At 34.3% G+C, this 24,422-nt stretch overlaps 1 protein-coding gene across 1 annotated transcript in view; it reads left to right on the forward strand.

The window, feature by feature from the left end:
* Positions 1 to 1,068: 1,068 nt before the first annotated feature.
* The window catches only part of Eip78C (Ecdysone-induced protein 78C), a 684,862-nt gene continuing 661,508 nt past the window's right edge, over positions 1,069 to 24,422 (forward strand). Inside the window, exon 1 of the mRNA XM_069830402.1 lies at positions 1,069 to 1,349. Within this exon, the coding sequence (XP_069686503.1) occupies positions 1,300 to 1,349 (50 nt within the window). The 5' untranslated portion in view covers positions 1,069 to 1,299. The remainder of the gene's footprint in view (positions 1,350 to 24,422) is intronic.

Here is a 24,422-nt window from a genome sequence, read left to right on the forward strand (position 1 = left end):
GAAATTTATTTTGAATTTTTTCATGTAACAGAATATATTTATTAGTAACTGGGTTCCAGATAACAGCAGCATACTCTAATTTAGATCGAACAATGGAATTATACAAAATTATTATAGTTTTGACTTTAAATTTACAAGAATTTCTCATAACAAAACCTAAACTTTTATAAGGCAAATTTATAATATTATTAATATGACTGTGAAATGTAAAATTACTGCTAAATAATATACCTAAATCTTTATGTTCATTTTCTGCTAGTAAAACTTTTGCCTTTATTTTATATGAAAATTTAATTGTATTTTTCAATCTAGATAAGATCATATGTATTCACTTATTTATATTAAATAACAATTTATTATTAATACTCCAAATATGTAAGTTTGTAATATCTGTTTGAAGTAGCTTGCAATCTGATATAGTTTTGATTTCTTTATACAATTTAATATCATCCGCAAATAATACAATTTTAGAATGTTGTACACAATTCACAATATCATTAACAAACAATAAAAACAATAATGGACCAAGATTGGAACCTTGAGGCACACCAGAATTTACTGCAAAAGGCTTAGAAGTATGTCCATGATTTGTGTTTCTATGAATGACCGAATCTTTTGGTCCGTTCCGTCTCACTAATGTGAGCGTTTTGGACTATCACTAGTCATTCACAAGTAGCAGGATTCTGGTCACGTGATCAGCGTGAAGTAAGGCCACCATTGAGGCAAGGCACGAGGCGAAGGATCTTCATTAGATTCCTATAGAATAAAGCAGCTGAAGTTATTGTAGCGAGGAGAAACCACGCCCGGTGTCGAACTCAAGATTTTCCAGTCGTCGAGAGAGGAATGCGGTGGCATTTCCTCTCCGTTGTTGGTTGTTACAGCTGTTGTGTCGGACGACAGAAATAACCCTTCGCTTGCAACTCATTGTTTTGCTTCTCCTAGGCGGGAGACTTGTGGGGAGGGAAGACGGTCGTTTGTTTACTTGCAGAACCACGACGTTGATACAAATATTGACGCACATGGGAATCGATCCCTTGCACAGGTAGAGCGTGACAGCGGGCTTGGAGAAGCATCTGGGGTGGAAAGGATAGAAAAAAAGTGAGAGTGCTATAATATTGTTAGGTAGTGTCATGCGCAATAGAACGAGGACGGCGGCCCGACGCCCGGCGTCGTCCTGGGCTCCGTCAGTGAGGCGCGCGAGACCGTGTCGTGTGTGTGAGCGTGCGTGCGTGTGCCCTGTGTTGTTGTTGGATACATGGGTCGACGCTGAAGGATGCCACAAGGGGGCGTCGCGACGATATGGAGCCCACCAGCTCTTCGCCCAGCCCTCCCAGTCCTTCCGTTACCAGGTATCCAGTTTCTAGGGGGCCGAGGATTCAGTCATATTTCTTACACGCCTTCAATTGTTTGTGGTCGTGGTGTTGCTATGGGTTACGAGGAAGCATTTGTAAATAACAATAATATTACTTCCTGGGCTAGGATAAAATATTTCTGAACGTGTTCTACTATTTTGTGCTTATAGTGTCTCATGGACATTGCTGTTTTTACGAAGAAAAGCGTGTTAATGAAATTAATGCTATTTTCTTAGCTGCATTACATTCTATTTGAACGTGTTTTAGCATTTTGTGGTTGTGATATCTCATTGGCACAGCCGTGTTGCTATCCGCTACAAATAAATACGTGTTAATAACAACAATAATATTATTTTCTGAATTGGACTAAGTTATTTTTTAACGTGTTTTACCATTTTGTGGTTGTATCTCATTGGCACAGCCGTGTTGCTATCCGCTACAAATAAATACGTGTTAATAACAACAATAATATTATTTTTTGAATTGGACTAAGTTATTTTTGAGCGTGTTTTACCATTTTGTGGTTGTTGTATCTCATTGGCACAGCCGTGTTGCTATCCGCCACAAATAAATACGTGTTAATAACAACAATAATATTATTTTCTGAATTGGAATAAGTTATTTTTGAACGTGTTTTATCATTTTGTGGTTGTTGTATCTCATTGGCACAGCCGTGTTGCTATCCGCTACAAATAAATACGTGTTAATAACAACAATAATATTATTTTCTGAATTGGACTAAATTATTTTTGAACATGTTTTACTATTTTGTGGTTATGGCGTCTCGTGGACACTTAAGTTTTTACGAAGAAATAATGCGTGTTACTGAAAATATGCTATCTTCTTCGCTGGATTATATTTTTTAAATATGATTTAGTATTTTGTGGTTCATTTATCTCATAGAAGCTGCCGTGTTGCTATTCGCTACAGAGGAATTTACGTTGCTTTCTGGGTAGAATAAAATATTTCTAAACATGTTTTTACTAACGTGTTTGTTTAGTTGTGGTATCTCATGGTCGCAGCCGTGTTGCAGTGCGTTACGAAGAAATACGTGTGAATAACAGTGTTGCTTTTAGGCCAAAGTAAAATGTTCCTAAAAGTGTTTTATTAGTTTGTGATTATGTGTCATGAATACCGCTGTTTTCACGAAGAAATACGTGCTAATGAAAAATAAATAGTGCTACTTTCTTAGCTGGATTATATTTTTTAAAATGTTGTTTTAGATTTTTTAACGTGTTTCGGTATTTTCTAGTTGTGGTATCTCATGGACACAGTCGTGTTGGTATCTGTTACAAGAAATAAGTGTTAATAACATTGGTGTTACTTTCTTAGTTATTTTGCGGTTGTGATGTTCCATGGACACCATCCTTACGGATACAATAAATTTGTCCTTAGCTGCACTAAATCCTTTCCTAACATGATTTTAATATATTTTTTTGTTTTTATAGTGTAGCTATATTGCGTTGCTTTCGAAGCTGGTCTATGAAAAAGTACGTGTTAATGAAATAATGTCACTTTCTTAACTGGACTAAATTCTTTCTGAACGTGCTTCACTATTTTATGGTTGTGGTTTTCCGTACGCACTTTATGTTGCTATACATTACAAAGAAATGCGTATTATTAACAATAGTGTTACTTTTTGATTGGACTAAATATTTTTCCTGAACGTGTTTTACTAGTTGTTCGTTGTGCCTTGTTGCTGTGGGTTACGAAGGAATACATGTTGACAACAAGAATATTTTTTTACTTGGTTATTTAACGACGCTGTATCAAATACGAGCTTATTTAGCGTCGATGGGATTGGTTATAGCGAGATGATATTTGGCGAGATGAGGCCAAGGATTCGCCATAAATGACCTGATATTTGTCTTATGGTTGGGGAAAACCTCGGAAAAAACCCAACCAGGTAATCAGCCCAAGCGGGAATCGAACCCGCGCCCGAACGCAACTCCGGATCGACAAATAAGCGCCTGACTGAGCCGACTGAGCTACGCTGGTAACTACAAGAATATTACTTTCTGGATTGGATTACATTCATGCCAAACGTGCTTTACTATTTTGATGTTTCTATGGGTTTCAGAAAAGAAATATGTATAGGCCTATAACAAATATGTCACTTCTTGGACTGGAACAAAATATTTCGAAACATGCTTTACCATTTTGTGGATTTGGTGTAGCTATGGATTTCAAGGAAGGAAGTGAATAATAAGTTTGTTACTTCCGGGGCTGAAACAAAATATTTCCCAACGTACTTTACTATTTTATGGTTGTGGTGTAGATACGAGTATCAAGCAAGAATGTGTAAATGTTCTTGGGCTGACAAAATATTTCCGAACGTGCATAAATAACAAGTACATTACTTCATGGACTGGAGCAAAATATATTTCCGGACCTGCTCTAAGTTACAGTCTCGTGGTGGTTTTAGTATAGGTATCGATTTCGGGAAGGGAATGTATAAATACTAAGTATGTCACTTCTTGGACTCTGGAACAAAATATTTCCGATAGTGCTTTACTATTTTGTGGTTTTGTTGTAGCTATGGGTAGGGATAGACCGAAATAGATGGCTGTTAAGGAACCCGCAGGTTCATTGCCGCTCTCACATAAGCCCGCCATCTGTCCCTATCCTGTGCAAGATTAATCCAGTCTCTATCATCATATCCCACCTTCCTCAAATCCATTTTAATATAATCCTCCCATCTACGTCTCGGCCTCCCCAAAGAAATATTTTTTCCTTCGGCCGTCCAACTAACACTCTATATGCATTTCTGGATTCGCCCATATGTGCTACATGCTCTCCCCATCTCAAACATCTGGATTTGAAGTTCCTAATTATGTCAGGTGAAGAATACAATGCGTGCAGTTCTGCGTTGTGAAAACTGCGATCACAATCGTACAAGAAGTTCATGACTTTTACCATACAATAATTGTTGCTATGGAAATAGTAAATAACTTATATTCTTAGAAGTAATTATTGTGATCACAAAAAAATTACTAGTACCATAATAACATTTAGATACAATCATACAGCAATTTATTGTTGGCATTAAAAGTGGGCCTAAGTACTACCATACAAGAAATTGTTACAGATACCATATAAAATGTAACCACAGTCATCCAAGAAATTATTATGGAAGTAGTAACAGTAATCATACAAGAAATTTTATTGTTGTTGGTACAGAAACAGTAACTACAATTGTACAAGACATTACTGCTGCAGTAATAGTAACTACAGCCATTAAGAAATTGTTGCCATAGAAACAGTAACTGTAATCATACAAGAAATTTTATTATTGTTGGTACAGAAAGGGTAACTACAATTGTACAAGACATTGCTGCTACAGTAATAATAATAATAATAATAATAATAATAATAATAATAATAATAATAATAATAATAATAGTAATAATAATAATGATTTATTTAACCTAGCAGAGTTCAGGCGATACGGCCTTCTCTAACACTCAACCAAGAGTAAAACTGCGTTACAAAAAACACTACAAATTTACAAAGTACACTACAATTTTACACACAAAACTGAATAAGATAATAATAATGTAATGTAAACAACAAGTAAGTAGAAATCAGACCTAATACCTATATAACATACAGAAAGAAAGGAAAAAGCATAATAAAATGTGAACAGCAGGTTAAAATAAATGAGACAAATAAAGTATAAAAAATAAGATAATTATTGATAATATTAATAATGATAATGGTAATAATAATAATAATAATAATAATAATAATAATAATAGCAGTAATAGTAGTAATAAAATAGTGAAGTGCAAAGCATAAAGTGAATACATTATCAGGAGCCACCCTTCTTTTTTTTTTTTTTCGGGAGCCATGACATTTTACTCACACATGCAATGAGAAGACAATTGGAGCTAATATAAAGATGTATGTACTGAAATATGGGCCTATGTTCTAAACAATATTAAATATTTATGTAGTATTGCAAACATACGCTTTCAGAGATGCCCTGTGCTTCACTGAAGCTATGTAGTGATAATTGTCATGAGATGCTCAAGAAATGACAACATTAGTCTAAACAGCACGCTAGAACTTCGTCCCACGACCGCTTTTGTTAACATTGTATTATGTAAGCTTGTTTATACAGGGTGCGAATTAAGATTTCTGATGAGGGGGGCATAGAATCTAGATAGAGAATACCATATATAAAACTATTATTATTATTATTATTATTATTATTATTATTATTATTATTATTATTATTATTGCAGAACGCTTGGTCGCACTGAGTTGCTTGTCTTGCATCTTGATCATAATAATATTATACCCATGAGCAGGCTTAAGATAAAGTGTGTAATTCCTAAGTTATTGATTATTGTCAGCTTGCCGGTGTTGATAATGCACCAATATTACTTTCTTTGCTTACTTTATACTTCATAAAGTATACTCGTATTAAAACAATTGTATTTTGTGAGGGGGATAGAAGTTATCCTTGGCAGGGATGTTAATATGAATTTATGAGAGGGAGATAACTTCCAAACAGGGTGGGGTAAATCCCCCCATCCCTACCGTTAATTCGCACTTTGGCGATATGAAAGAAATTCAAATCTTAAAAAATGTGAACTCAATAAATAATTGAGGTGGTACTTATAAATATATAAGCGCCATGGTGATCTGACGCTCGGAATTTATCTGTCTCTGGCTATGAGGTTCAAGGAAGGGTGGGTAAATAATAATTGAAGGGTAAAGGGAAAGAACGAGCTTCGTCCACTTAAAAAAAATTGAGTTATGCATGTTATGTGGAATAGTATTCCGTGTAGTTTAATCCTGTGAATGAAACACTGTGATAGTAGTGTAAATGCTGTGACAGATTTTGTCATACAAAGAGAGAATATGCTAAAGACAAACTGGCTTAGATGTATTATAGGTATCACCAGCCTATTTAATAATATCGATTCATATTCTTATCTGGAAATAGTAGACTATATTATCGATTGTTATTCTGATATAGTCAAGTTATTAAAATTATTTTTTTTATTTCAATGCCACTGTCTTCCCAAAATTTATTTATTATTAATTACAGTTTTTACGCAAATATTTTTCCTTGGGGGTTCGGAATTAAATTTTAATTTTTTATATAAATATTTCAATGATAAGTATTGACTTAGCGTACTCTAACTTGTTTAGTTAGCTTTCATTACGTAAATTAAGAAACTTTGCATTATAAATAATACCTCATTACTAAACATTTTAAATAAAAATCAATTCTCTCTAGATCAAAATAAATAACGTGTTTATTTTGTTTTTATTATGTTGAAAGTAAATAATACGTTTTTTATATTTATTTTAGCTGAACATGGTTCCGATGATAAAGGTTTTCGGCAACATACATTTAAGTGGTTGGAGGGAATCAGAGGCCCTCAATTAATACTTTTTATTTTCTAGCTTATTTTTTCACATAGTTAACAAGAGGTATGCAATTCCAAAAATGGTTTGCTAATCATACGAGTACAAGTGGAATGGGTTGGAGGTGAAGCTCCCCAATTACTATTTTTATTTTTCTATCGCGTTTTCACATAATTAGCTAAAGGCTTACAATTCCAAAAATAGTTTTCTAATAAAACAAATAGAGGGGTTGGGAGCGAAGCCCCCAATTAATATTGTTGTTTTTCTATCGCTTTTGTTACATAGAGGCTTACAATTCAAAAAATAATTTCCTAATAAAACAAATAGAGGATTGGGGGCTTCGCCCCCAATTAATACTTTTATTTTTCTATCGCTTTTTTACATAGATGCTTACAATTCCAAAAATACTTTCATAACCATACAAATAGGTGATTTGGGGGGAAGCCTTCCAATTAATTGTTTTATTCACCATTTTTGGATGTTGAAATCATAAAAAGGAATACGACATATCTTTATTTGAACACACGGAAATTAAAAAAAATCGAGTAATAACTCCATAATTACCTTTCTTTGCCTTGCAATTTAACCCAGTAGGAAGTTTTTTCTCAATTTCATTTTGATATTTACAAATTACGTTTATAGCATTTGAAATAGCCGCCATGGTGACGTGCAAACAAACTTTGTTTCTCAATATTATTCAAACAATAGGTATCGATAGTTTCATTTATCGAACTGCTACTTCTGTTGACCTTTTTTTTAGGAGATTATAACTGGCGGTCCCTATAATGCATCTATTCCGACAAACTTCATATTGCTCCCCTGAACAATTTTATAAAGTGGACAAAGTTCGTTCTCTCTCTGTACCCTTCAATTGTGTTACTTTCAGAGCTGAAACAAAATATTTCCGAATATTCCTTACAATTTTGTGGTTGTGGTGTTCTATGAGCAGTACCTTGTAGCTATTCGTTATGGAGAAATGTGGTAACAAAGATACAACTTTTTTAGTTGAACTATTTTTAACATATTTGTGATTGTGGCATTCAAAGGGCACTACCATGTTTCTAAGTCATGAAGAAAGCATGTTAATAATAATATTAGTTCGTAAGCAGGACTGTGTTCGTTCCGATTTGAAAAAATCGAGGTTATAGTACCCAATGGACACTGCTGTGTTACTATCAGTTACAACAAAGTACATATAAATAACAAAAAAAGTACTTTCTGGACTCAAATAAAATATTTTCGAAGGCGATTTACTGTTTCGTGGCTTCTTCCCATGAGCATTACCATGTTGCTGTGAGTTAATAATAGGACGTATTAATGACAACAATAATATTACATTCTGGAATGGAATAAATTGAAAGTTTTTTTTAAACAACCTTAGTCCAAAACATAAATTCTCAGGAGAAATAAAAATTTATCTGGCATGGGTGTTGTTGACACTTCAAGAATGAAATGCATATGCCATTTCTTAAGGTGTTGTAGAAACTTGGGGAAATCGAAGTAGGTTTATAACTTAAATTATGTGTAAATGTAGGTAAATGTGGAAAATGGTTGTTTTAAGAAAAAATACTCTGTTGTGGCTGAAGCGTGCCTCTCCTTTAATCTTCTTTTTCTTTATTATATCCTGTTTCTTCTATTTTCGTTGCTTACATTTCTTCCGTGGGGTTACTTCTGCACCTAAAGATGACTCCATAACTACTACAACAATTGAGTACCTCCGTGAAATAAGGTTGGATATAACACTTAAGCAACATGTTACATCCAACTTTTTTCCACGGAGGTACTCAATTCAGATAAATTTCAGAAAACACACACACTATTTGATATAACTCTTCATCACACGAACGCACCCACACAACAGGCAGCGAAGTTGAGATAGCGCCGAGATCTAGTAGGCTCTGAGGATGATGTCAAGTAACACCGAAACAGCTGTAAGCCACACATGCTTACATAATTAACACGAGTAAAATCGCCATTTAACCCTTTCTTACCTATAGATACCATATGACAATAATTAACTTTATAGCATTTATATATTTGTGTGTTACATATGAAGGTAAATTTTACTGGATAACTTCTATTTCAATACATTTTCATCAATATAGTATTGTTTCAAATGTTGCCACTCCCGTAACTTGGTCACTGAATTGGTCCTAATACAGCTATTTGTTTCAACATGGATTGCTTGTAAATTTAATTTGGGTTAGAAAGGGTTAATCAATTATTAATATTATTCTATTCTGGACTAAATACTTTCGAATGTGTTTTACAGTTTTTGATGTACACAGAGCACTGCTTTATTGTAATAACTAGACTTCGTGGAATTGCCACAAGAATCGCAAGGTTTACTGTGCACGCGGTATAGACTGTATGAGAAGGGGGCGTGGAAAGGATTGAGTAGACCTCTGATGTAAACACTGAGCAGTATACTGCGGTTACAATAAAACCTGTATCCTGCATTCAAGAAATGTAATGAATGATCATTGAAGTAGGAAATGTCTAAACATGTAAATACACAATTATTTTATAGTGAGATATATTAACTCTTAAAATTTAATGTAAGATACATCATCCTTGAATATGTGCATTGTAGTGAAGAGTTACGTACATTTTCAGCGACTGCAAAGTAACCTCCTCCGATGGTCACTTAAACAGTTTTTATTTTGGGAAAATGTACGTTCAACATCACACGATGTAATACGTACATATTTTAAGAACGGAAAGTCACTACTTCAGATGTCTTGTCGTGACCCGATAGTACATCATTTATAATACGAAGTTGTGAATAGGCACAATTTTTAGCAATAATGTTTCTCAACTTACATTTCATTTTTTTCTGAAATTAGTGAATTGTTATTTTGGATAACGGTTTATGATACTTTATCCACTATATTAAGGGCTTCTGAGAGTTGTAGTTTAGTCGATTCTAACAGGATGATGCTTTTGGACACGATTTTAAAATTAGAATCAATGAACAGAATATCTTCCAATAGCTCTTCAGAAGGCAGTGATTTTACAGCTGCAACAGCGGAACTGTCTGTGCTATCCAATTACCTCCATTATTTTGCCGTAATGTTCTGCATAATAATTAACAGCATCCAACCACGTTCCCCAACGGGTCAAGACTGGCTGCGGGGGTAAGGGTATTCCAGGGGCAATTATTTGTAACAGCAACACTCTCATTGTAGTATGTTTGATTGAATTCTTGTCTACACTAAACAAAATATGTTAAGTTTTGGCTATTCCAACCACAGCAATGCAAAAACAAGCGCTTACATAAGTATACATTAGCTGTAGCTGCTCTATTATTTGGACCGGTCACAACTCTTAACATGAACTGCTTATACTACGAGACCGGGAGGTCGCCCACCTCCCCTATACTACCGTACATCGGCAACCTGATTGCATGCTGCGTGTGGCAATTCAACGAAGTCTAGCAATAACTATAATATTGGTTTTTGAGCATGAGAGACGTGTAAATAATAAATGCAACTTCCTGTATTAGATTAATTACTTTCAGAATGTAGCTCGTCTTTTGCTATAATGGTGTACGTAATATGTACATATATAATTTTTTCACCAAGAGCAGGTCTTTCACTGCAAACCCAGCATTCTCCAATCTTCCCTATTTTTCGCCTTCCTCTTTGTCTGCGCATACGATCCATGTATCTTAATGTTGTCTACCATCAATCTGATATCGATTAGAATTTTTTCTTGTATTTTATCCATGGAATGAGCTGTTAAAATCTGCACACATATCTACTTCCATTCTGTATAAAAAAGGTCCTACTTCATCAAAGGAGTTTTTTTACTTGTGAGGGGTACCGCGGACCCTCTGAATGGATTTTGTGGACCTTCATGAGTCCTCCATCACCAGTAACATATAACATATAACCACTGAATTATCCCATTTGATCTATTCCAACGTTCTTCTGGCCGAACATTTCTTCTCCCTATCGGGCTCTGACGTAGGTCTGTAATCTTGTACGATGTTATATCTTCGACAATTCTTGGTAAATGGTTACTCCATGTTTCCCCGTATTCTTTTATTGTATTTATGACGTTTGTTATAATTAGTCACGTCGTATTTCCGAGCAGTGCTTGTGGGCCAACCATGTACTTATATCCGGCAGGCAACATCAGAAGTCTAATTCTATTCTCGCTTTATTTATACGAGATTCAGTATAAAAGAGCTAAATACAATTATAAAAGTAAGTTATATGCATGTAGAATATGCCCCAATGAGTTAGACTACATTCGTGTCTGGGAGCATTTTTTACATTTCATTATGAAATAAAATGAGATGTATTACGATACTGTGAAAAGGATACCTATTAATTCAAGTTGGCTAATATAAATTTACACGATGAAGCATCACCTATTATAGAACAATAATTTATTTCCATGATCATGCCCTAATAATTATTATTATAATTTTAATAGTTGTATCATACATAATAATTGCAATAGTTTTCAATAAATATATTAATCGATTCTTATTGAAAGGTCAAATAACTGAATGAGCATGAACAATTCCCCCTGGATTTTGATCATATTAATATTGTTGTCTACGTTTCAATTTATCAGTTTATTTCGCTCATAAACCAAACTACCAATGGAATGGAAGAATCCACTGAATTTCAACCAATCAAAGCCATCTATCAGTATAACATTATCGTCTATAATACAATGAGTGCTGATAGTTTCTCGTTAATTTAATTCAGCTTAACGAATGTATGTTGTCATGATATTTTTTCGAGACCTTATCTTAAGACAAGATACATGAGTATAGAAGCTCAGTTAAATTATCACAGAGAAAATATCAAACACGAATTGTATTCAGTAAGATAATTCCGATGCAGAAAGATGCCATTTTGATTGGAATTTTTATAATATAATCATGATGTTCGTGTTCATGGCAGTGACTTATCTCTTTCATCTTCGCAAGACACAAAAATTGTATTACCTTTATTGCAAAGAGAACAACGCGGATATCTGAAATTTAATTTATTTAAAAACAACTGAACATTTCAGGTTATAGCAATGTAATGAACCGCCATTAATCAATAACAGAATGCATGTTTTCTCTACCGTAACTGAATGAACCAGAGATGGTAGGAATAAAACAAATGAATTATAGAAGAAAACTAAACATTTGAGGTTATACACATATGCATGAGTATAGGTTTTTAACATTAAACTAAAGGTTATAGGTCTAATAGTTTTATTAACTCTTTTTCCATCAACTCTTATTTGTAATTATTAATGGTACAATTGAGGACCGCTTTTGTAAAACTTTCTAACTGAAAAAACTAAATTTTACAGGAGAGACAAAAAACTGAATGAAGACAAATAGGTTATAGGTGCAATCATCACACTTTGACACACTATAAAGAAGAGAAATAATTCAATTTTATTAAGATAACTTTAACATCGTGTAGAGGACTGCTTTATGTTAACGAATCCATCAAAATCTCAATTTTTCAAATTTTGCAGTTAGCAAGTTTTATTATAATTAATAACTTTTTCATGTTGAGAGTTATATGTTAGCGTTTGATTGCTGATATTTTCTTGGGATGAATATGCATGAGTACAGGCTTACTATCGAAGCAGAGATGATGGTAAAAAAATGAACGTAAGAGAAAAAATTATCGGTTATTAATTTTAGAGCACCATGTTATGTACTATCAGTAGAATCAGATTGTCATAGGTTAATCGAGTGTCAATGAGCTGGTTGATTGGCTGTATGGCGCTCGCTTTGAATTATCAGTTTTATATTATCGATATTATCACCTTTGTCTTATCTCAGGTTGTTCGCAATTGTTTCTTCTTAGGCGGAAATTTAGAAGGCCATGTTGGCCATGCCGCCATTAGATTAATAACGTAACACCAATCATTAAAAAAAATAATGCATTATTCTTGGACAGGGCCGCCCCCAGAAAAAAATTCTCAGTGACTGCAACAGCCAATCATCTGATACAAATCTGTAAGAAGGTAGACATTAATTGCTAATCAATTATTCTTAGTAAAAGGAGATAATATAGTGTCTTTCCTTACAAAACAATTTCCACTGGTTTCGTTCAAAATCATCCTAAAAACTTTTTAAATTGGCGTGTCAAAACATTGTAGTGCATTTTTATTACAAAAACATTCTTTGTTCTTAACTTCTATGATAAAATGTCTAGCTTTCATTAATCAGGTATTCTTGTCGTACTTTAATTTTTATTGTAATTGTAATTGTAAATTTAATATTAATTGTAATCTTATTGTTCATGTTATAGTTGTAATCCCCTGGTAGAGGGGCAGAGAAGGCCTGACGGCCTTATCTCTACCAGGTTAAATAAATAAATCTAATCTAATCTAATCTAATTTACCTGCATTAAGTGTCACATGACTGTAATTTATTGCTTACTTATCTAACATTCAGCAGCCAGGGAAGTCAAAGCGCCTGTACTGCGCGCTCATACTACTAGCAATACAAATCCAACAAGGTTCACTTTTTAGCAAGATAAAGTACTATCATCGCTCTTAAGGAAATGTTGTGCGAGCACGCAGTGCAGGTGCTTTGACATCTCTGAGCTATAGTTCGGATCAGCTTACTTAATACAGTAAGGGTGAAACCTAACCATTTTTCCCCTATTACTACATATTCTAGTGGATTATAGTGATTTTCTTCAGGTCAGGTTGAATTTTCTTTTACCGATTTTGTTTCGAATTTCGAGTACTGACAAATACGACAACTGGCAGTTATTTTCTAACTGCTATGTTGGCAGCGATAATTTTGGTTTGTTGTAAAGGAAATGGAAGTATAATTCAGCTTGTGAAATTTGAATATAATTAATATCAATGGGAAACAAAATTTTTGTTGCATCCATAACAGCACTTATTCTTACTTAATTCGAGCGTGCTGATCACAAATCTAAAATTAGTTTTTCTCTGTAAGCTACAGTTTTTTTTTTTTTTTTTTTTTTTGCAATTCAAGATTTTAGGTTTTCATTTAAATGTAAAATTTTCAACCATTTCTGTTGTGCAAGAGAACACATTTCAGACTCCGTTTAGAGCTATCAGGAAAAAGCCGCCATTCTGTTGGACTGTAAATGGTAACACCTAACTGGGTGAGAAGACTACTGATATCATGACAGTAAACAAAGTGTTTGTCTTCGGAAAAGAAGACCAAAAATTTTTTTTCACCCTTCCTGAAATAGGATACTTTAGCTGACCGGTGATGTACATTCTTATCTTGAAGTCTGGAGGCGAATTCCGACTTTTACTGTCTGTATGACTAGGCCGAGGCGAATTCCCGAGTTTTACTGCCTATATAACTAGGCCGAGGCGAATTCCCGAGTTTTACTGTCTGCATGACTAGGCCGAGGCGAATTCCGACTTTTACTGTCTGTATGACTAGGCCGAGGCGAATTCCCGAGTTTTACTGCCTATATAACTAGGCCGAGGCGAATTCCAGAGTTTTACTGTCTGCATGACTAGGCCGAGGCGAATTCCGACTTTTACTGTCTGTATGACTAGGCCGAGGCGAATTCCCGAGTTTTACTGCCTATATAACTAGGCCGAGGCGAATTCCAGAGTTTTACTGTCTGCATGACTAGGCCGAGGCGAATTCCGACTTTTACTGTCTGTATGACTAGGCCGAGGCGAATTCCCGAGTTTTACTGCCTATATAACTAGGCCGAGGCGAATTGCCGAGTTTGACTGTCTGCATGACTAAGCCGAGGCGGATTGCCGAGTTTTACTGTCTGCATGACTTGGCCGAGACGAATTCCCGAGTTTTACTGTCTACATGACTAGGCCGAGGCGAATTGCCGAGTTTTACTGTCTGCATGACTAGGCCGAGGCGAATTCCCGAGTTTTACTGTCTACATGACTAGGCCGAGGCGAATTCCCGAGTTTTACTGCCTATATAACTAGGCCGAGGCGAATTCTCGAGTTTTACTGTCTACATGACTAGGTCGAGGCGAATTCCCTAGTGTCGATGCAATACTACTCGGCTAACCAGGATACCTCTTATTTCTCCTCTCTTGTGTATCCACAAATCCTTCCTGCTATTAGGTTAGAGAGCCACCGGTATAATCAGGAAATCAGCCCAAGCGGGGATCGAACCCGCGCCCGAGCGCAACTTCAGACCGGCAGGCAAGCGCCTTAATCGACTGAGCCAGTCGGTTAAGGCGATTACCTGCCGGTCTGAAGTTGCGCTCGGGCGCGGGTTCGATCCCCGCTTGGACTGATACCTGGTTGGGTTTTTCCGAGTTTTCCCCAACCGCAAGGTGAATGCCAGGTAATTTATGGCGAATCCTCGGCTTCATCTCGCCAAATACCATCTTGCTATCACCAATCTCATACACGCTAAATAACCTAATAGTTGATACAGCGTCGTTAAATAACCAATTAAAAATATACATTTTAGGATAGGACATTCGGGTATAAGCCGATAATATAGGTAGCGCTAGGTGCTGAAGAGATGCTCGAGCGATCGAGCCGACGTGCACGGCCCAAGACTTGGTATGCAAAAGAAGTATGGTACTTGTAACTTGCATACAAAGTTTTGTGAAAATCTGTTAGACAGGAGGAAAGTTATTATTTTTGTATTCTTTCACATCTTATAAAGAGACAGTTTGTCTCATCGAGATTTATTTAAACTTCGTTTAGAAAGCAAATATAGCATTTGTAACTAACATCCAAAGTCTTGTGAAAACCCGGTGGATAGAAATTATTACTTTATTCCAGCTAGATTGCCCAGACGTCCCACTATGCATCGGTCGTCGTATTAACAGAATGTTTGACCAGATTTCTTGAATGTCGAGCGCATAAACCTTTCAACAGAAATTTCACTAGAGGTTTTGATTTATCTAGAGAAAATCAAAACTCGAATGGGATTTAATTGACTATTACACGATTAGAAGAAAGTATATAAAGATTAGAAGAAATAGAGTACTGTAGTACAATAAAATATTAGTCTAATTGACTTACTAAAATTCTGTTTCACTAATGTTAGCTTCACCAAACGTTTGAACAGAGCCGCCATTTTCACTTGACTAACTTATCTGTGCGGGAAACGAATGACAGTCGCAAAGCATGTTTTATAGTACCGTAAAGAATTTGCAGTTTGAAATGTTGGCAAACAAAGAAACAAAATCTACGGACGTGATGAAAGCAAACAAATGCTAGGGAAGTGATAAAAAATAAAGAAATGCTAGAGAGGTGATAAAGTTGTAGCGATAAACAGCCATGATTGGTTGAAACACATCCTTACGTACAGTTTTATTGGTAAAAAGTAATATGACGTAAAAATGTAATACAGTAGAACCCCGATTATCCGTCACCCTATTAACTGATTGTTGGATTATTCGTCTGTCTTTCTTTCGCTTTTTTTTGCTGCAGAAATATTAATTATACATTGTATTAGCACGTTATTTTTCTAGAGTGTTATTACAAGACTTTATTACATAGTATGGTCTACTGTTCGAGTTGCCGTATTGTATAACTTCTGTACAAAAATTCTTCTACGGGTGTCAAAATAAATCTTGTTGTGCTGAGAACAAAAAAAAGTGTAGGCCTAAAAAAATTGAGTGGTTTGGGGAAAGAGAAACTGTGACTCATCTCTCATCAGAATACGAGATTGGAGTGTATAAAGTATGTAAATCTACAACACGAGACCTCCATTATTTCTATATTTCCCTTAAATATCCGTCGTTGACAAGCAGACTTACCTAAATTAGTAGACTTCTGATCCATTACCCAGCGTGTTAAATACAAGACCATGGAGGAATTTACGAAAATTTTTCATGATACGGATTATCCGATTTTTTCGATTAACCGTTCAGCCCACCCCCTTCATTACGAGGATAATAGAGGTTCTACTATAGTCAAGTTAAAAGTGTGTCTTCGCTATCGTCTATCGCTATCCTACCTCCACCCCTAGTTGAGGCAATAGGCCTATTGCTTATTATTCTATTGAGTATTTCAGTTACATCTGTGCTTATATATATTCTAAAAGAGGAACATGTATTTATTTTAATGTTTGTTTCTATTAGTCTATTTTCCGTGCTATTTTTGGCAGTTATTTTTATCGTTTTATATATGTAGCGTTCGGAATATCATGTTCATGGCGGCACTATGATTCTATGTAATTACAATGAACACAACATGTGAAACTGGAAGTACGATAGGTGTATGAACATGTCTATGAATAAAAAGCGCCGTTTATTCTTGTTGACGTGTGGACGCGTTTTATTATTATGTATTTTGCAGGCAGGGATATTTGTTGTTAATTTTTCCCCAACTACTTCTTGTGTCATTTACATCATGAACGCCATGCTTGAAGTTTGCACTTTCCATACTCGTCTGTACAGTAAAACAGATGTAGTTTTGGTCGTTTACGAATAAAAAAGCTGCTGTACACATATATGAGCTCTTTTACGTATTTAATCTCTCAACAGAAGTACAAAAGAGGATTCCAGTACATTTTCCAGAATCCGAATTCCCGAATAACTGTTTTTCCGAATCCTTATTCGGGAATAACCATTTTTCCGAACAATAAGAAGTTCATAGAACTTTATATTTCACGAAATCAATTTTCCTGAATCCGAATTTTCTTTCGGCATTTTTCCGACTTATCTAATTTTTGCTTTCCCGAAATAAAAATGTTCGAATGGCACAGAAAAACGACGCAGTATACCATCATGGCTTTTATTGCAATACATTACAAGTTACGGAAGAAATGAATTTGTACGAGTAGGGGAAGCTCAATATTAATGTAACTAATATTTTATTAAGTTTATAATTATACAAAATACAGATAATTTACTGTTTTCTAATTATTATTAATGATAGGTTTTGCCTTTGAATTTAATGTAATAACAATAGTGATAATGTTGCTACGTTTAAAGTTTAAAATAATTCTCAAATGACAAATTACATTTTGAAAACGTATTTCTTAGTGCCTCTTAGGCTTGAACCTTTTCTTTGAGAAGGTGGGGAAGTTTGATCACAATATCCTCTGAAGGAAGATCAAAAATTTCTGATTGCTCATCATGTAAATATATATATATATATCCAGTAAACTTCTTTAGATACTGAACTTCAAATTCTGTTTCACGAATCTTCTTACAAATTCTACCGACAAAGAATTTATAATTAGTCTCTCTTTCCTACCATACGAATGAGAATAAAATTTTCTTCTGTTATTTCTTCTAAATTCGCTCGAGCAATAATCTCAGTGTAATTTACAGTTTAAATGGCATCTTCATCACCATTATCATTAGCACTAACACATTCCTCGGCTCATCTGCAGTTTCTTCTGAATTATCTTCTGGAAACAGAACTTGTGGCTTCAACTTCTTCCGTTTCTGAAATTTCTCTTCTCACTCAACTTTCTTTATCTTTCCTCTATCTCGGTTTTCTCTGGCGTATCTGTTAAAACGCGTGCCTTTTCCTTTTTTAGGAGTATGAGTTATTGTTTCCCTGGGAGGTTTGTCTCTTGATTTTTAATTTGCTGCTTGGCATTTCCACTGAAGCTGAAAGCCCATAAAAGTCATTACTAAATACTATTTTCGATTACTCATCATAAAAATAACGTATTTACAAAAATATTTAAAGTATGACGGAGTCCATCTGAAGACAATTGTCCACAGGTACACCGTCCCTAGGTAAATCAGGAGCCAGTAAAATAAATCTCAGAAAATTTTCAAAACTGAGGTTAGGGAAACAAGCCAATAACCACATGGATTCGTAGCTAGAATAACAGGGTTAAAAATATAGATTTAAGTTTTTAATCATATGTAAAGATTTAATTAAAATATTTCATTAATTTACAAATTACTTACGTTTTAGATTCAGAAACAGATTTTTTTAATAAAATCTCTCCAGATTGCTTCAACAAAAAGTAAATTATTCACAGAACAGCTGAATGATGGAATTAGATGTGTGTTTAGTTTGGATAGTTTGTTTGTGTGTTTAGTTTGTATAGTTTTTTGTGAGTTTAGTTCGGATAGTTTGTTTGTGTGTTTTGTTCGTATAATTTATGTGTTTAGTTTGGATAGTTTGTGAGTTTTGTTGGTATAATTTACGTGTTTAGTTTGTATAATTTTTTGTGTGTTTAGTTCGATAATTTGTTTGTGTTTTGTTGGTATAATTTGTGTTTAGTTTGTATAGATTTTTTTGGTGTTTAGTTTGGATAGTTTGTGTGTTTTGTTGGTATATTTATTTATTTTATTGGGTTATTTTACGACACTGTATTAACATCTAGGTTATTTAGCGTCTGAATGATATGAAGGTGATAATGCCGGTGAAATGAGTCCGGGGTCCATCACCGAAAGTTACCCAGCATTTGCTCGTACTGGGTTGAGGGAAAACCCCGGAAAAAACCTCAACCAGATAACTTGCCCCGACCGGGATTCGAACCCGGGCCACCTGGTTTCGCAGTCAGACGCGCTGACCGTTACTCCACAGGTGTGGACTTGTTGATATAATTTATGTGTTTAGTTTGTATCATTTTTTGTGTGTTTAGTTCGATAAATTGTTTGTGTTTTGTTGGTATAATTTATGTGTTTAGTTTGTATAGGTTTTTGGTGTTTAGTTTGGATAGTTTGTGTGTTTTGTTGGTATAATTTATGTGTTTAGTTTGTAAAATTTTTTGTGCGTTTAGTTCGATAATTTGTTTGTGCTTTGTTGGTATAATTTGTGTGTTTAGTTTGTATAGTTTTTTTGGTGTTTAGTTTGGATAGTTTGTGTGTTTTGTTGGTATAATTTATGTGTTTAGTTTGTATAATTTTTTGTGTGTTTAGTTCGATAATTTGTTTGTGTTTTGTTGGTATAATTTATGCGTTTAGTTTGTATAGTTTTTTGGTGTTTAGTTTGGATAGTTTGTGTGTTTTGTTAGTATAATTTATGTGTTTAGTTTGTATAATTTTTTGTGCGTTTAGTTCGATAATTTGTTTGTGTTTTGTTGGTATAATTTGTGTGTTTAGTTTGTATAGTTTTTTTGGTGTTTAGTTTGGATAGTTTGTGTGTTTTGTTGGTATACTTTATGTGTTTAATTTATATAATTTTCTGTGCGTTTAGTTCGATAATTTGTTTGTGTTTTGTTGGTATAATTTATGTGTTTAGTTTGTATAGTTTTTTGGTGTTTAGTTTGGATAGTTTGTGTGTTTTGTTGGTATAATTTATGTGTTTAGTTTGTATAATTTTTGTGTGTTTAGTTCGATAATTTGTTTGTGTTTTGTTGGTATAATTTATGTGTTTAGTTTGTATAGTTTTTTGGTGTTTAGTTTGGATAGTTTGTGTGTTTTGTTGGTATAATTTATGTGTTTAGTTTGTATAATTTTTTGTGTGTTTAGTTCGATAATTTGTTTGTGTTTTGTTGGTATAATTTATGCGTTTAGTTTGTATAGTTTTTTGGTGTTTAGTTTGGATAGTTTGTGTGTTTTGTTGGTATAATTTATGTGTTTAGTTTGTATAATTTTTTGTGCGTTTAGTTCGATAATTTGTTTGTGTTTTGTTGGTATAATTTGTGTGTTTAGTTTGTATAGTTTTTTTGGTGTTTAGTTTGGATAGTTTGTGTGTTTTGTTAGTATAATTTATGTGTTTAATTTATATAATTTTCTGTGCGTTTAGTTCGATAATTTGTTTGTGTTTTGTTGGTATAATTTATGTGTTTAGTTTGTATAGTTTTTTGGTGTTTAGTTTGGATAGTTTGTGTGTTTTGTTGGTATAATTTATGTGTTTAGTTTGTATAATTTTTTGTGTGTTTAGTTCGATAATTTGTTTGTGTTTTGTTGGTATAATTTATGTGTTTAGTTTGTATAGTTTTTTGGTGTTTAGTTTGGATAGTTTGTGTGTTTTGTTGGTATAATTTATGTGTTTAGTTTATATAATTTTTTGTGTGTTTAGTTCGATAATTTGTTTGTTTTGTTGGTATAATTTATGTGTTTAGTTTGTATAGTTTTTTTGGTGTTTAGTTTGGATAGTTTGTGTGTTTTGTTGGTATAATTTATGTGTTTAGTTTGTATAATTTTTGTGTGTTTAATTTGATAATTTGTTTGTGTTTTGTTGGTATAATTTGTGTGTTTAGTTTGGATAGTTTGTGTGCTTAGTTTGTATAATTTATATGTTTAGCTTGTACAGTTCTTTTGTGTTTAGTTTGTATAGTTTGTACCTTTAGTTTATATAATTTATGTGTTTAGTTTGTATAGTTTGTTTGTGTGTTTAGTTTTATAGTTTGTATGTTCATTCTGTAAGTGTATAGTGTAAGCTCCCCAAATGTAGTAGACCTTCACACTACTATAGGAAGCCTTTGCTCTATGGGATTTCAGGTTTTTCATAGCCACATGTGTCATCTTGATGAAAATTGTTTATCCTGTAGGGTATAATCCCAAATAATCGAATAAAAACAGCAATATTAAGTCTAATTGAATCTGCAATTTCGAACCATCTTGGCTTTATAAGTTGAGGGGCAGAACTGCCTTGTCCCGCCTCCTCTACCTGTCAGCGACAGTGAGAACAACTTTCGCTCTGTGTTCAGTTTGATAATAATTGATCGTGATCTGCCATTGTGACTAACTGATCGATACGAAATATCCTCACTGCAATGGTCTCTATTGAAAATTTCAGAAACCATTCCTGTGAAGAGCGAAGTTAGAATGACGTTTATTGAACACTTTCCCCACTAATAATAATTATTTCAAATGTGTCAGCCTATCGTACTCCATTCTGTATGTTTAGAAAGGAGACTTGGCATGATTGTACTTGTGAATTGTATTATACCAGTGGTTCCCAAATTTTTTGCGTGACCCACTTTTGGGCGAGATTTCAGTTTGCAACCCCCTACTGTCGGTACCTTAGCGGTTCCTGATTCCACTCGAAAAACACAACTCCCTGTAAAATAGTAAACAATTTTAATTTTACTGAAAACCAGTAGATATCACCCGAAATAACTTACACGGTTTATTAGTAAGACCGTTAGATATTTGGTATTTCCTACTCGTATACCTGTATTCACCTTTTGTTTCCATATTTTTAATGAAGTCGTCAATATAGATATTGCGGAGGGTCGGTGACAGACTGCATCCCTGTCTAAATCCTTGATTTATAGTTATTTCTTATGATTTTGTTAACTTTGTATTTATTACAATTTTAGTATCTTGATATAAACTTTTAATAATTTGAATAAGATGTAAAGGGATACACTTTTTGTCCATTACTTTCCATAATTCATTTCTAGTATTTATTTAATCATAAAATACACCCTTGCCTAACCTAGAAATTACATACGAAGAATAAAGAAGCTTCACACAGTGCCGGGTTTTTCAAAAATGCCCTGTTACATTTCGTTTTCGATTTTTTCTTTCCATTTCCTGAAAACATTCTGATTGAGACTTTTCAATTAACCACTTCCCTGATTAACCCGAGTTAACTCGGGTTGCTAACTTGTGTCAAAATTTATTAACCCGAGTTAACTCGTTTGAGTCCCATTTTCGCTGCTAAGTATTATATCCCGAATATATACGTTTCCATTCTTTCATTAACCTTTTCCTCACTAGCTGGCTACAGAAGTTAGTGATATTGCTATATCTGGTGGTGTTTTTTGTACTTCTTCCTTGCGAGTGAAATTCTATGCTCATACGAGTATAGCATTCACACACAGTAGTGAGTAGATGCTAGTTAGTTTTGGCGGTTTCTGTTTGTGTTTAGTGTTTTTTGTGCTGTTTTGTGTAAAGATGGATCAAGTTAGTGATTCCGAAACTTTTGATCAGGAATATATTCCTGTAGAAGATTAGGAAATGAAACATCGGTATCAGAAGACGAAGTTATAGACCAACAAACGAATTCAGATCAGTTGATGTCGCGTCTTTTCGACAGTGGTTTGAATAGAAGACATCTGGCACCATTTCTTCTGCACCTCCGAGGTCCCCATTCCCTGAAATTTTAACATTGTTTCTGATAACGATAATTCTCAATTTTTTAAATTATTCTTTAATAATGCTCTCATCAACATTATATTCGAGGAGACGATTCGGCATGCTAATAAGTGTTCACAGAATGCTGAAAATAATTCGTGGCGGCCTACTACAGACTCTGAAATACGTGTACTTTTGGGCATAGTGATATTGCAGAACATTATTCACAAACCTGAAGAACAGATGTACTGGTACAAATATTCAATGACTGCTACACCATTCTTCCCAAAACGCTCTCATATAGGAGAGCAGATACTACTGTCCGGAATGCAATGTTCCACTGTGCGTAATACCCTGCTTTCGAGTCTATCACACGACAAGCAACATTTAACGCCTTGATAACAGCACTGGTATTGTACCTCATAAATTAATCCATAAAAAAACATAAGTTGGTAAATAGTTCAGGAGAAAATCAAAGTGGGACAACTACCAGAGCTGGAATCAAGGTGCACGAAATAACTCGGGATAATAATTCAGGTATGAATGTATGTCTATTTCATAGTGATTTTTTAGGTATGTAAAAATTTAGTGATGTACAATGATTCTGCAATATTAAATGACCTCTTTACGAAAATACAAAAATATGACACTTTTTTCGCAAAACTGGTAAAATATATAGTAAGGGAAGAGGTTAACTCTTTTCTGTTTTCCGTTGAAAATAAATGCGCACTTCAATTGAAATTTGCTGTTTCCATGACCACCAATTTTATAACTGAGCTTTTAATTATATTTTTTGTCCTTAACTCATTAACAAAGCTAACTTACCGTACGTGCATTTTACATGGTACACTGTGATTTTATATTTCTGAACAACCGCCCCAGAGCTGTTAAATGAAACAAGGGTTATTATTTTTTCATTTTTAAAACCTGGCTTTGTTTATGTACCCTGGATTAACGCATTACACTCATTCTTTTGATTCTTTGTTTTACTTCGAGTTGCCACTATTAGACTTTTATATCGAGAAGTCACTTATGCGGTGGTAATTTATTACTACACTTGATATTTCACTGCCCTTTTCTACAACTTTACCTTTTCAATTACGAATTTATCCATTACGGTCCACACCTGTGGAGTAACGGTCAGCGCGTCTGGCTGCGAAACCAGGTGGCCCGGGTTCGAATCTCGGTCGGGACAAGTTACCTGGTTGAGGTTTTTTCCGGGGTTTTCCCTCAACCCAATACGAGGAAATGCTGGGTAACTTTCGGTGCTGGACCCCGGACTCATTTCATCGGCATTATCACCTTCATTTCATTCAGACGCTAAATAACCTAGATGTTGATACAGCGTCGTAAAATAACCCAATAAAATAAAATAAATAAATGAAATAAAAAATCCATTACAGTCACAGACTATAGAAAGCGATACATAGATTCTTAAAGAAAATGTTATTACTACACAGTTCGGCACCGAAATTACCGGAATAACATTTATTATTATTATTATTATTATTATTATTATTATTATTATTATTATTATTATTATTGGAAAATTTTCCCAAAATATTAGTTTTTATTTTGTAATAGTGTTTGTACGTTATGGTCTTTGTAACTCAAGGGGTTGAACTATTTTTCTGGCGGGAAATTCTGCTTTCACGAGCAGGGGAATTTTTTTTTACGAGATGAGGGAATTTCCCCATCCACCTGTTAATTCGAACCCTGCTCTCAACAGAAGTACAAAAGAGAAGCTTGCAAACGCCATGCTTGTGTATGAACAAGATAG

Source organism: Periplaneta americana, chromosome 7, assembly GCF_040183065.1.
Source record: "Periplaneta americana isolate PAMFEO1 chromosome 7, P.americana_PAMFEO1_priV1, whole genome shotgun sequence".
Taxonomy (NCBI): Eukaryota; Metazoa; Arthropoda; class Insecta; order Blattodea; family Blattidae; genus Periplaneta; species Periplaneta americana.